The sequence below is a fragment of the Stegastes partitus genome, unplaced genomic scaffold, assembly GCF_000690725.1.
Source record: "Stegastes partitus isolate 25-593 unplaced genomic scaffold, Stegastes_partitus-1.0.2 Scaffold1000, whole genome shotgun sequence".
NCBI lineage: Eukaryota > Metazoa > Chordata > Actinopteri > Pomacentridae > Stegastes > Stegastes partitus.
Window position 1 is genome coordinate 118,004 of NW_007578731.1, and position 14,633 is coordinate 132,636.

Genomic DNA, 14,633 nt, shown 5'->3' on the forward strand with positions numbered 1-14,633 from the left:
AAAAGAAATGGAGTACGTTGGTGATACACTGCAAAAAGCTGTAATCTAGACACGTGGCTTGCTGTGGACGCCGCTGCGGTTGATTATTTCTGTCTTTAGGTGCACGTTGAAGGCAGAAACAACAGCGTGGATATCTAAAGTCAGCAGAGATGATTTCAGCTCACGTACTTTCAAACAAGAACAGTACAGGCCAACATGAAGGTTGTAAAGTCTTTCTGCTTAGTTTTTATTTGCTTAGTATTTATTTTCTTCGTCTGTCCAGAATCATGGACGGACAGCAGTGTGTTGGTTTCCTGCCTTCTTCTTTACATGATGTCCTGCTGGTGCTGCGTCGACTCGCTGACAACCTGAAGGCAAGAAAGTCAGGATTAGGTTTAGAAAAAGCAAATATATCAGCATCAAGTCGAATGAAACGGATCATTTGACCAACAGGAAAGTCATCGAGCTTCATCCTGATGAAACGAAACAACGATTTACTCTCATTTTGTAGACATAACGGTTGTTTAATGCAAAAAATCTGTACGAAAATAGTCTTTGTGTGTAGCTCTGAGTGCGTTTTGAGCTGGTGGCGGGTTTTATTCTGCATATGATCAAAAACAAAATACCCACAATGCACAAGGAAACAGATCAGGTGTTGGGGAGGAAGTGGCAGGAACATTTTTAAGCATCATTTGTACTTTATTTAAGATGCAGAATAGAATTTGTTTTGTTTGAAATGCACCATTTATCAGCTCATCGATGTCTGAAGTCTTTAAAGATCACTTTATTATCACGTATAATCATTTTTAACCACAGATTTGCTCATATAGAGATAAATTAAGTCTAAGATATCAGCGATGTCATCAGTCTTTTCCATTTATGAGCTTAATTCTCTGCGAATTTAAACAGAAACGCTCGTATTTCCTTTTTAAATCCGCCTGGTCTCGACTAGAAAACGTTCAGGAATGTCCCCAGAACGTGACCCCGTGAGAAAAGCCGGCGCCGAAAACAGGCTGAAACACTTTGATTTTGAGATCGGAGGCGACGCTTGCCCCGACACGCCCGTGACGCCTGTTTTCCCGCGAAGCCGTTTCCACTGAAGGGTGTTTGTTTGGCTCGACTAGTCGCTGCATGCGTCGCCACAGTCGCTCCCCGGCGACGAAACGTCTCCAGGTCGCAAAACCGTTTTTAACCAGAACAGAAACAGGTCACGTCAGGCTGCTGATAACGAGGTGAACCTGGTTATTTGGAGCAGAACGAAGTCAAACTCAACACCGACCTCCTGATCACTGATCGATGTGGGGGCCATTAGTTTGGGTCCAGAAGTGACGCCGGTTAAACGGATCAATAAGTGAAAGTGGCTGAAACGTTCCATCAGTCTGCGATAAAACCTCAACAGCTGCTGCAAAATCTGTGCTAGAATCCAGTTTAAAGGTGCCTCAGACTGGATTGTTTGTCTTCTTAAAGCCTAGAAATGTGAATATTTCCTTTGCGAAGCTGCAGAGACGCTCTCATATTCTACCGACCTGTTCAGGTGAAGTCCAAAAACAGCTAAAATGTTGGACGGCGCCCGCCTTACCTCTCCGTCGCGGGTCTCGATGGTCTTGATGAGGACGGTTTTCTTGGAGTGCATCTCGGAGGAGCGCTGCTGGTGTTCAGGACTCGTCTCTGGTCAGACAAAACATTCAAACAAAGTCGCTGTTTGTAACGATGCAAAAGCAAATTCTGGCCCAAAAAAAGCAAAAAAAGATGCACGTCGTTGCGTTAATGTGATCCAGGAGCTCCGTTCAGATGGTAAAACTGGTGACATTTAAGTCTTTGAGTTGATTTGAATGTATTTAAACTCATATTCAGACGACTGATTGAAGAACTGAGCAGGTGAGTTAAAGTGAAAGCAGCAGAACTAATAAAATAAATGATGATCAAAGTGTTTGCTAAAAGTGACGAAGAGGAGCCGAGATTTGCAGCTTAAACAAAATGACAGATTTCACATTTCATCCACTTTGGTGTTAAATCAGATCTGAGTTGTGTTTAAAGACATTTTGACTTGTAATTCTGACTCGTGATGTAAAACTGTCAACAGGAAACAGGAGTTAGTTCTGCTCCGACTCGGGCCTGAAGAGTGTGCGCCCTCCAGTGGTGCGTTCAGGGAACAGCAGATGAGTTCGTACCTCTGAAGCTCAGCGTGGAGTAGGTCTGCACAGGCAAGGCGATCCTGCACAACGACGAGAGGAAAACGTCAGAGTAGGAACAATCCCTCATCGCTGCTTCAGCCTCTAAAGGCCGTAAATTAACTCGAACCTTCAGTTTTTACAAGAAAAAAGTTCATATTATTCAGAACAATCCTCTTATTTCCTTCGTTTTAGTTCATTTGAGTGCAGATATTGTTGCATATTTTGGTTTTATTTCCATCGACTCTGCAGACGTTTGAACCTCCTCAGCTTGTTGAAGTTTCCAGTCCTGCTACGTTTCTTCTGTTATTTCTGTGTTTCGTGTCTTCCAGGGGTCACTTTCTGCCTCCTCATGGTGGTTTTTGCACTTTATTTTTATTTTTTTTGCCTCTTCATGGTTGGTTTTGCGTCTCTTTGTGACTGTTTTGTGTCTTTTAGAGGATTTTGCGTCTCCTTTGGGTCGTTTTACGCCCATTTGTGATCATTTCACTTCAGTTTTATGTAGTTTTTCATGTCTGGAGGTATTTTTTTGCCTCTTTATGACTGTTTTGTGTCTCTTGAGTCATTTTTGCATCTCCTACAGCTTGTTTAATGTCTTATTCTGCTAATTTAGCTTTTTTTCTTTCACTTTTTGCCTCTTTATGTTCGTTTTGCATTTGGCTGTGATAGTTTTGTGTCTTTTACATCATTTTGCGTCTCCTTTGGGTTGTTTTGGGATCATTTTGTTTCTGTTTCATGTCGTTTTTCATGTCTTGGTGTCATTTTTTGCCTCTTTATGATTGTTTTGTGTCTCTTGAGTCATTTTGCATCTCACATGTCTTATTGTACTAATTTAGCTTTTTTAAAACATATTTTTCGTGTCTAATGGTCACTTTCTGCCTCTTCATGGTTGGTTTTGCTTCCAGCTATGATTGTTTTGTGTCTTTTACATACATTTATGTAGTTTTTTAATGTCTTGTGGTCATTTTTCACCTCTTTGTGATTGTTTTTTGCATCTTTATGATCGTTTTTTGCATCTTTATGACTGTTTTTTGTGTCTCTGAAGTCGTTTTGCATCCTGTTTGGGTTGTGTTACATTTGTTTGTGATCATTCTCATGTCTTTGTGTCATTTTTTGCCTCTTTGTGCTCATATTCGTATTTTATGGCTGTTTTGGCCTCTTTGCGTCGTCATTTTGTGTCTCTCGTAGTTGTTTGATAGACGGAATAAAAATATTAATCGTTGTTTCCCAGTTAAGACGCCCAGACGGCCAGGATTTTAAAAGCACCTGTGAGGGTTACGTTGACAAAATAATTCTTATATTACGTCAAACAGATCAAGTGTTTGACAGTAAAGGCTGACGGTAGCGGCCGGCAGATCGTTTTAATTGGGCTCCAGGTCATTCAGACATTTTTAATTAACTGGGTGGTGACATGAATATTTATTAAACCCAGACTTTCCCACTGATTGGTTAATTGACTGTCCAGTAGGGGTCGCTAGCGGCTGATTGGTTAATCCAGTCAGCTTGTTGTTTGGTTTCGGATCTTTAAATTCTGTATTTGAACACCCACCTGCTCTCCTCCCCTTCCAGCAGCTTCCTGTAGGTGGCGATCTCCACGTCCAGCGCCATCTTGACGTTGAGCAGGTCCTGGTACTCGCGGAGGTGGCGCGCCATCTCGTCCTTCATGTTGGAGATCTCGGCCTCCAGCCGGGCGATGGTGTCCTGGAAGCCGCCGGCCTCGCGGCCGTGCCGGTCCTCCATGTCCCGCATCTGCCTCATCAGGGACTCGTTCTGGGGGAAGAAACCGTTCAAGATCTGAGAACCTGGACTCTGAGGGGACAGTGAGGCTCAAACGGGTCCGAGTGGGAGACGTACGGTGCCTTTGAGCGAGTCGATCTCACAGGTGTAGGCCTGGATCTGGTGCCGGAACTCCATGGTCTCCTGCCGGGCCTGTTTCAGAGCCTCGTTGTTCTTGCTCACCGCCTGGTTCAGGTCGGACACCTGCAGCAGCAAAGGTCACATGTTAGCATCACCACGAAGGCCTCTGGCATCGAGGAGCTGGAAGTCCAGACACACGGTTCGGTTTCTCACCGTTCTGTGGAGATGTTTGGTGTCACTCTGACTCTGCTCTGTGGAGATGTTCATGTGTTTGTTTTTTCTCTCTGTGATTGTTTTCGTCATGTTCTGTCTCTTCTACGACCTTCTTCATGACTTCAGGGCCAGTTTTAGCTCCTTCATGATTGTGTTGTGTGTCTCTGTGGGGTTGTTTAGTTTTGCATCTCTTCTAATTGTTTTTCTTTTCCTTCTGAATCAGTTTCATCTCCTTCGGTTTGTTCTGTGTCTGTTTTGTGTAGTTTTTTCATGACTTCAGGGTCATTTTTCTTAACATTTGCACCTGTCTGGTTGTTTTGCGTCTCTTTATGATAGTTCTGTGCATCTTTTCAGCCATTTTGCGTCTCCGTGATGTTGTTTTCTGTCATTTTATTTCTCTTATGTGTATATTTTTGTGCCTTGGTGCCATTTTGAACCCATTTAAGGTTGTTTTTGTGTATTTTTAGGATTCTTTTCTGTGTCTTTTCAGCTGTTTTGTTCCTCCTTCAGGTTGTTTGTGGTCGTTTTGTTCTTCTTCTGTGTAGTCTTGGGTGTCTAGGGTCTTTTTTTGTACCTCTTGGTCCTTATCAATAGTTTTTTGCACGTCATGGTTGTTTTGCATCTCGTTGTGTGTCTCCTGAGTCATGTTGGATTTGCTTGGAGTTGTTTTGTGTCTTTATCGTTGTAATTTAGCTTTTTTTTTCTTTCATTTTTTGCCTCTTTATGTTTGTTTTGCACTTAGTTGTGATTGTTTTGTGTCTTTTACATCATTTTGCGTCTATTTGGGATCATTTTGTTTCTGTTTTATGTCGTTTTTCACGTCTTGGTGTCATTTTTCGCCTCTTTGTGACTGTTTTGTGTCTCTTGAGTCATTTTGCGTCTCCTTGAGGTTGTTTTGTGTCTTATTATTTTTTGTCGTGTCTCATGGTCACTTTCTGCCTCTTCGTGGTTGGTTTTTGCACTTTATGGTTGTTTTGCATCGAGCTCTGACTGTTTTGTGTCTGTTACATACGTTTTATGTGGATTTTCACTCCTTTGTGGTAGTTTTTTTTTGCCTCTTTATGATTGGTATGTGTCTCATGAGTCATTTTGCATCTCCTGGGGTCGACTTGTGGTCGCTTATTTTCTGTGTAGTTTTTTTCCTTTCTTGGACTCGTTTTCTGCCTCGTCCTAGTTTTGCGTGTCTTTAGTTGTTACTTTGTGTGTGTTCTGGGTCATTATTCATCTCCTTGTGGCTGTTTTATATCTATTTAGCGCCTCTTGTAGTTGTTTGATGGACTGAAGAATTGTTTAAACTTCACCGTTAGCTTCCAGCACATAACTTTCATTTGGTATTTCACTGTTTTAATCAATAGTTTTTCAATATTTTTAGTTAATTTTAAGCTTTTACTGGCATTCAGGACTGTTATTTCCGTGGTTTTAGGGTTGGATGGGGAAACCTTCAGGCCCAGATTCTTATTAAAAACAGAAACGGATCAGTGAAACGACCCGGCAGCTGCAGCACACTGAGAACATCTGTCTCTGACCTTGGACTTGTACCAGTCCTCAGCCTCGGCGATGTTCTTGGCGGCGATTCCTTCGTACTGAGCTCTGATGTCCCGCAGCGCCGCCGTCAGGTCCGGCTTGGACATGTCCATCTGGATCTGGACCTGGGTCTCCTGCATCTGGGTCTGCAGCTCACGGATCTCCTGCAGGAGGACGAGGAGGAGGAAGAGGAGGAGGAAGGAGGTGAGCAGCTGGAGCTGTGTGTGTTTGTGCAGAATGGCGGCTGGATTTATGTGCATTTGTCTGCAGAGTACAGACGAGATTAAAGGGATTAGCTTTGTGTCGGTCTGTCTGTCTGTGTGCACATGTCCACCATAAAACCCTGGAAACCAACATGAAACCATGAGGGAACGACCACGATGACCTGCTAAACGTCTGCGTCGGTCACATTTCAGACTTTAACGCTGAAATTCTGCATCTAAATGAACCAAACTGCAACAGAAGACACATTTCAGAGAACACGTGATTGCCTCTGAATTAATCAACATAATGAAGAAATTAACTGTTTTTGTTGTTTTGCATATATATTCACTTTGTGTGCGTCTGTTCTTGCAGCACAAAAATGTCGTGAGTGTGCAGCTGTTGTAGGCTGGAAAAGAAAAGGGACGATTTCATGAAAAAAAATGAAATTGACAAAAACTCTCTGATATTAAAGTGGTAAATTTACAATAAAAAACTAATTTATGAGACAAAAAAAAACTGATTCATGAGAAAAAATGTTGAATATTAAAGACACGAGTTCACAACAAGAAAAACTTTGATTTCTCTGAGATTAAAACTGTGGATTTACCAGAAGAAGAGATTAAACTTTTAGAGATTAAAGAGGGAAAAAAAATATTTTACTGTTAAAATTCATAAATGTCTACAAAAAATAAAATAAACTGAGATTGTTTTTTGATTAAAGCACAGATTAAAACTGTAAAATGTGCAAAAAACTCTAAAATTTATCAGAAAAAAAACTTTTGGAAGATTAAAGTATTAATTTATGAAAAAAAAAATAGTTTACAAGATTTTTTTCTTAAAATAAAATTTGTAAATGTGCAAGAAAAAAATATTCTGTGACTTTGAAGTGGTGAAGAAACTCCCAGATTTAAAAATAAACGAATAAAAATATTTTCCAAGATCGTGAAATCATAAATTTGAGATTTTATGAAAAACATCTGAATGAACAAATCAGAAAAAACATTTTAGTTGCTGCTTGTTGTTGCCAAACAAAACTCAAAAATGGCTTCAAATGCCTCTGAAATGTGATGAGAATAAACAAATATGGGACATAATGAATCCTGGATATGCTGTAAATGGGAAATGTACAGAATATGAATTTGTTCATGATGAGTTAACTCGGATGGAAACTGATAAATATTTAAATTCCATATCAACGCCTCCTTTTTTTAAACTTCTGTCCAAGAAACAACAGAAAACTTTCTCTAACAGCTGAAGCCACATGTGTCATAAACTACGTTGTGCAGCTTCACATCAGCAGCAAAAGCTAAACAGAACGCAGCCAATGATGCTTGAAGGAATCGTTTCTGACTGTTTTTTCTTTTGCATTTTGCAGCTCAAAGCCTGACTGCTGCTCTCTGAACGCATCCTTCTGGCTGCAGACTCGTCTCGTCACATTTCAAACCCTCCGGGCTGGAAACACAGAACCAGGCCTGTGCTGCTGAGCGACGGCCTCTACCGCCGCTGCAGAGTCATTTTAGTCGTGCATCTGCTGCGGGAGATTTGCTGCCGGCGTGCAGGCTTTGTGGGTGAAACTGTACACGTCAGATGTCACGACAGATGCTGAGCGACTGCAACGCATCACAGGTTCATCCCTAATCTTGGGACGCCTGTTTGTTCTTTAAGCGTTTTTACTGAAGCCTCTTTGACTCCTAAATTGTTTGTTAAAGTCACGATTTGTGACTCATTTCCTTCCCATTGCCTCAGTAATTGAACACTTTGTCAACCTGTGCACCGACATGAGCCTGTTTCTGTGTTTCTCTGTGACGTCTGTTCGAGGCAGAAGCTGCTAAAGCGCTGACGGATGCAGTGAGAGGTGGTGAGAAAGGAGGAAACCTCTTCGTGGATCTTCTTCAGGAAGGCGATCTCCTCCTGCAGCGTCTCGATGCGTCTCTCCAGGTCCAGACGGGCCAGAGTGGCAGCGTCCACGTCCTGCAGAGGTTCCACAGGGAGGGTTAGAGTTCTGCTTCTGGAGGAACGAACCTGGTCTACTGGAAATAACTCAGAATATTCCAACAGTGAGCCGATATAATGACGACTATAAACGATCAGACCTGGAAACAAGCAAAAAAAAGACTTTAACTTGAAGATGCATCACTTGAAATGAGTCGGCTGTAGAAGAAATAAAACCAATTTACCTCCTGCACACACACACACACACACACACACACACACACACACATATATATGAAGGATTAATGTCCAACAATCACAAAAGTAGACTTTAAATAACTTTGTTCTTACAATCCTGCGACTTAAACACATATTTAGACCTTCATCAGGACAAATCGTTGCTCATAAAGTGAAATATTTTACGTGTGCGTGCATTAATTTCACTCCTAAATCCCAAAGCTTACCATCAGTTTGACTTTGGCACGAATAAGTTTGTATAAAAATGCAATTTAACCCCAACTACTGACTTTTAGTAACATCCAAAATAACACTACTGTAAGTAAATTGGCCCCTTTTTCATCTTTCTGTCTGTAGAATGTTATTTTAAAAAGAGGTTTCTCTCCCTTTTATTACATTTCACAAACAAATTATTGAATATATTCTGATTTTTGCCTTCGTTTGCTGAAGCAGCAGCCTCATTAATCGGCTTTTTGCTGCATGACGTTGAGTGAAGGTGCTGCATCTTTTCATTCCAGTGAAGTTTGTGCAGATGTCCTCCTTTAATATGAGTTTAAATAATGTTTTTAATGTGCTCTACCGATCACAGATCAGGAGGGCTTCGTGCAGGACTTACGGCTCTGAAAGCAGCCAGGTTGTTCTCTGCGTCCTCTTTTTGGAGAATCTCCTCCTGGAGTCTGGAAAACGGCGACACAAAGAAAACGTATCATTAAACTTAAGCTTTAAGCAGCTCTTTCAATTCATTACCAAGCAACAAACTCATAACTACGCTTCAACTGAATGGTTTAAAGAGCAAAAGGTGACTTTTTTTTTGTTTAAATGAGCATTTAATGTCAAAAAAGAAGCTCTTAAAAACACATTTCTACCTCATAAACTGCTGATAAATCATAAGAGCGACATTTATACGATACAGACTATAATTTAAATTAAAGAAAGTGTAAATGCTGGTGTCCACACAGGAAGCAACTCAATTCAAATATAACACAAGAAACAACCTAAACAATGCACTTTATTTAAATGTAAATCCACTGAGCTCACTGGTTCTGATCACGCTTCACTGATTCAGGCTAGTTTAGAACATAAATGATCTGAACTGAAACACAATAAACAGGTGACATTTCTGTTTTTAACGAGGCACAAAAGCGTCTTTAAATCAAAATGCTCTGAGGACAGACTGAGCAGGACGTCCTCCAGCTGAGTGAGGGCGCTCTGGAGCTCCTTCCCGCCGCTGTTTGATGTTTACTTTGCGGTAGCGCCGTCTTCTCTCTGAATCTTTACAAAACTGGCACTTCAAATGTAAACGGAGAAAGGACAGATCGCCGCAGATCCCTCAGATATGTCCGAGCTCTTTCCTCTCCTTTTATAGAAGACGGCGGCGTAAACACGGTGCGAGATGACGACTAACTTTGGTCAGAGTCGGGCGGCAACACGTCGGTTAATTCATCATCCTCATGCTGCAGGAGAATCTTTCAAATCAGGAAAAGGAAGCTTAGAAATGTGTCACATCTCTAGTTAATGCAGAAACAGGAGCTTTGTCATGCGGCTGTTTCAACCTGAGCATCATTGTCGGGTCTAAATATAAGCTGTGGCGTGTTGGCGTATTTATATCTGCTGGAGCTTTGCTGAATGGCTTCATAATTATCAGCCTATTTTAAATCTTTGCATTTCGGTCTTTGTCCTTTTGATTTGCAGCAACATGCTTCCATTATTCCTTTTCTATCTGTGCTATAAATTAACTTTTAAGTCGTTGTTTTGCACCATGCAAGATATTATAGGAGAAAATCTGCGTTCACGTTTGTTTCGGTGCATTAATTTGATCATCTTGCAGGAATGGCTAGGCTAGCGGTAGCAAAAAGTAATTTTAAAAGTATGTCATTATCATAATTTTCAGAAAAACATGACAATATTAAAAGTAAAAGTTTGCATAATTTATACTATAATAGGCCTACAGATTAGAACTCTGACTTTAGATAGCATGCTAACTAGCTTTAGAAGTACGTTCCTACAAATCTAAAATACAAAACTAAAACAGAATTTTTGACATGTATTGTTACCACAAGGGCTAAACATTGTGTTTTTGTAGAAATGTGGGGTTTTTGTGGAAATAAAGTAAAAATACAAACCAATCAGCAGCCGCTGCACTCTGGCTAGCTAGAGCTAGCCGGTGAGCTAGCGCTAGTTTGAGCTAATGTGCCAATTTTTTCCCCAGTTTTATTATTTAAAACAAAAATCAGCATCCGAGTGTGTCATATCACTAAAATAATTCAGCTGAATCTAATCATAACGATGGGAAAAGTAGCACTAGTTACTAGTTAGCGAGTGGTGCTACAAGCTAATTAGCCTAGCTTAGTGGACTAGCAGTAACGGCCCTTTCTAGCGCCTTCAACTTTACTGACAAATATGTGATATTTCTATATTAAGCTACTTTAGGTGACATATTTCGAGTGATTCAGTTACTAGATGCATTTATTAATCTTTAAGAAACTAAAATAAGAGCATCTTTTGTTAGCTAATGCTGCTAATTCTTAAACACAGTCCTCTTGGCTGCTCGGATTACATTTACGTTTTGTGCAAAGTCAGTCAATAAATAGTCAATAAACATCCTTAAAGTGCATAAAAATGTAGTTTTAGAACTTTAATATCAGTTTGGCAAAGAACAAAAAAATATATATTTGTTCCCAGTTTCACTGTTTTTTGTCATTAATGTTTTTAGATTATTTTTTTTTTACTTTACTTTTTTTTTTTAGCCAACATACTCACTGAAATATTAATTTTGATGTTTATTCTTATTATTATTATTATTATCATTAATTCTATGCCTTATCCTTTGATTTAAGCCTTTTTTTTTTTCATATATCCAGGACTTTCTATGATCCTCTGGTCCCGCTGCATTATTTCATTATTTTCTAATAGTTTTATTCGCCTCCTACCAGAAACACTCTGTTAGACGCTAAGTGTCATTCACCCACCAGCAGCTAAAGCTCAGCCTGGTTAGATAAAACCTCCTCCCACGGCATCGACACTGACTCATCCACAATCTTCTCTGACATCTTTTTACATCAGGAATCGTGATATATTATCATATTAATTGTAAATATAGAATATTCTAAACAAAAAGCACCGTTCACTGCCTCCGTCGTCAGTCTGCGAAACCGAACACACGCAGAAACGTTTGTGAAAACCGTCGGGGTTTAAAAATACTTCCTGTAACTACAACAAACACGAGCTGACGCCTCCCTGGGCTCCAGCAGCCTCCGTCCATCCTCCTCCTCCTCATGTGGTCGGCGGGATATTAACACGCTTCACTTAATCACCGTTTCTAGTTTGAATTTAACTCCCACCTTCTCATTTCTGCCCACACACACACTCTATTTATTGTCCGCTGTTTCTTCAAAGGTTAAAGTTTTTATCATCGTTTTGATCAAATAAAACTGATTTCACGCAGCTACACGTCATCGCTCAGTCCCACAGAGGTAAACAAACAAGAGAGGAGGAAATAAACACAAACAAACAACTGCTGGAACACATGCAAACGTGAGATTGTGTTTGTAGGAAGCAAACAGCTTCAGGTAACGGCACCGACAAGTTCTCAGGAATTAAGGATATTTATCATTTTAGACGTCTGTGTGGTTAAAGTGAACCATGAGGGAGCGTTTAAACGTTCCGAATGTGTTTGGAGGATGTTGTCGGATTATGATGACAAAAGAAAGAATATCTTCAGGAGGCAGAAGGTGTTTCTAGATCATATTCCTACAATCTGATGTTCTAGTAACAGAGCAGGAACATTCTCAACGCAACATCAAGAAAACGTTTTGAAAACATTATTATTTAAAACTTCCCGCTGCGATCGTTCCGACAACTTTGCAGAACTTAATGGTTTTTGGTGTCTTTAGAGGTTTTACTAAAAGAAAACGTAACTAGAACTTTCTCACAACCTAAATCTAACCTTCCTCCAACCTAAAATCTCCTCTTAAAGAACCACGCTGCCGTCGTAGCTCCGCCCACCTGAGTTTGATCTTGTCCAGGTCGTCCACCAGGTTGTCGCGCTCCACCTCTATGCGCGACCTCTGATTGGTCAGGATCTCCACCTGCCTCCTCAGCTCGCTCATCTCCTCCTCGTACAGGTCGGCGATGCGCGTGGGCTCGCGGCCCCGCAGGCGCTCCACCTCCACCACCAGCGCCTGGTTCTGCTGCTCCAGGAAGCGGACCTTCTCGATGTAGCTGGCGAAGCGGTCGTTCAGGTGCTGCAGCTCGGCCTTCTCGTTGGTCCGCGTGGTCAGGAACTCCTGGTTGAGGGCGTCCGCCAGGCTGAAGTCCAGCGTCTCGCCCATGCCGGCGTAGGAGCGCCCGACGGAGGCCCGCGAGCTCGTCACCGGCCGGCCATAGTAGCTGGAGGAGACCCGGTAGGCGGGCGTGGAGCTGCTCCGGGTCACCTCGTAGACCCTGGAGGCGACGTGGCCGCCGCCGCCGCCGCCGCCGTGGCCCAGCACGGAGCGGTTGAGGGAGGGCGAGGCGTAGGCGCCGTGGCCGAAGGTGCGGCGGTAGGAGGAGGCGGTTTGGGCGGAGGAGCTGTAGGAGGTCATGTTGGAGGGATCGGAGAGCCTGGTGAGGGCTGCAGCACACACGAGCACTGAGGAAGAACCTGCTGCCCCCAGCTATTTGTAGTTACCCCCACCCTCAGGTCTGGGCCCTCCTCCCTGAGAACTGCCCTCTGGAGCTGCTGCTCCCTGTTGGCCTCCCACGTTCTCATACCTTCTGCTCTCTGGTTCTTCTCTCTTTCTCCACTTTATCAAACCTCCTTCCTAACTCCTTTCACATGATCTACACTTCAAAACGCATCAAACAACAACTAAAACTCAACATAAAGAGTCTTTCATTCTCTGTTGAAACCAAATCGTGGCAGAACAAGACTCTGGACCTCTTGTAGATTTTTGCAGTTCAGTCTTTTGGACGAAGGCGCAACATTATTTTCTTCAAAAACAAATCAAAAGCTGGTCGAGCTAAAGCTGCTTCGAGGTGCAGCGACACGTTTCTACTGGAGTTGTCTTTTTAAGGAGTTTATTATGAACCGTACGTTCTGTTGTTCAGCGAGTTATAGAGTCAGAACAGGCACCAGAACAGCTGATCTAAGGCATGGAAGGAGCTGGCTGTGGTGGAGCGAGGAGGTCGGGGTGGATGGAGGGGTCAACGGCTGTGTGCTGTTTCTACAAACAATGACCTGAATGATGAGTTTCTGTCATTTTGCTTCTCTTTGGGGTTATTTGGCTTCTATTTATTGTCTCTTTTTGGTTGTTGTTTTAAATTTCACTTTTGGGTTGTTTGGTTTTTTGCAATCTTCTGCAGCCATTTTGAGTTTTAGCTAATGTATCTGTTCGTGGTTGTTTTGAGTCCGTTTGTAATCAATTTGCATCCTTTTGTATTTATTTTGAGGCTCTTTGCACGTGTTTTGCATCTATTTTTGAATGTTTAGTCATTTTCTGATCATTTTGCATCCCTTTGTGATTGTTTTGAGTCCCTTTAATAACCATTTTGCATCCGTTTGCGTTTATTTTGCGTCTCTTTGTAGTTATTTTGAGCCCCTATCTAACATTTCTGCCTCGCTGTGTTCAACTTGAGTCTCTTTGTTGATGTTTTGCAACCGTTTGTGGTTGTTTTGAGGCTCTTTGCACGTGTTTTGCATCTACTTTGAAATGTTTTCTGATCATTTTGCATCCCATTGTGATTGTTTTGAGTCCCTTTAATAACCGTTTTGCATCCGTTTGCATTTATTTTGCGTCTCTTTGTAGCTATTTTGAGCCCCTATCTAACATTTCTGCCTCGCTGTGGGTTCAACTTGAGTCTCTTTGTTGATGTTTTGCATCTACTTTGGAATGTTTGCTGACCATTTTGCATCCCTTTGTGATTCTTTTGCGTCCCTTTGCAACCATTTTGCATCCTTTTGTATTTGTTTTGGGTGTCATTGCAGTTATTTTGAGCTCCTATCTGATCATTTTGTGCCTTTGTGGTGGTTTTCAGTCTCTCTTTCATCGTTCTGCAACTCTTCTGTCTCCACGTTGACTGTCTTGGTTGATGTTTTGCATCCCTTCTTGGTGGTTTTCAGCCTCTTTCTAGTTGTATTCATTCTTTTTTTGGTGGTGTTGAGTCCCTTCGTTGCCATTTTTGATCATCTGGAGTTGCTTTGTTGTTGTTTTTCATCTCTCTGTGGTCTTTTGAAGTGTTTCTGAGGTTGTTTTGAGTGTCTTTGTGGTAACTTTGTGATTGTTTTAAGCCTATGTAATAACGTGATTAACCAGTCATTCTCTGTAACGACACATTTTATACCTAAACCAAACTTATTGATAGAAACCCGTCTTGTGAATCCTCTCTGACGGACGGCAGAACGCCACCGCGGATCCTTTGGGAAAGCGATGACGAGCTACGTATTTGGTCATTTTGTTGAATCACGCTTGAGGCACGCACAGGTTCACGAGAACATGTCCTCCTCTTTGCTTCTGTGATCTCATGCCACAACAATGT

The 14,633-nt window shown here is 41.8% G+C and overlaps 1 protein-coding gene across 1 annotated transcript; it reads right to left on the reverse strand.

The window, feature by feature from the left end:
• Positions 1–196: 196 nt before the first annotated feature.
• Positions 197–12,700, reverse strand: desmb (desmin b). The gene is made up of 9 exons (XM_008294844.1): positions 12,123–12,700; positions 8,734–8,794; positions 7,824–7,919; positions 5,747–5,908; positions 4,005–4,130; positions 3,700–3,920; positions 2,151–2,194; positions 1,559–1,647; positions 197–347 (listed from the first exon to the last, which is right to left on the reverse strand). Exons 1-9 carry the CDS (start codon positions 12,698–12,700, stop codon positions 306–308), a joined length of 1,419 nt encoding a protein of 472 aa, XP_008293066.1. The 3' UTR covers positions 197–305.
• Between the last annotated feature and the right edge of the window lie 1,933 nt (positions 12,701–14,633).

Excerpts from the sequence above, each read along its gene's own strand:
- desmb (XM_008294844.1), bottom strand. The coding sequence starts at position 12,700 with ATGACCTCCTACAGCTCCTCCGCCCAAACCGCCTCCTCCTACCGCCGC. Across the intron at positions 8,795-12,122 it reads CTGGACAAGATCAAACTCAG|ACTCCAGGAGGAGATTCTCC; the intron begins GTGGGCGGAGCT and ends GCCGTTTTCCAG. Across the intron at positions 348-1,558 it reads TCGAGACCCGCGACGGAGAG|GTTGTCAGCGAGTCGACGCA; the intron begins GTAAGGCGGGCG and ends TCTTGCCTTCAG.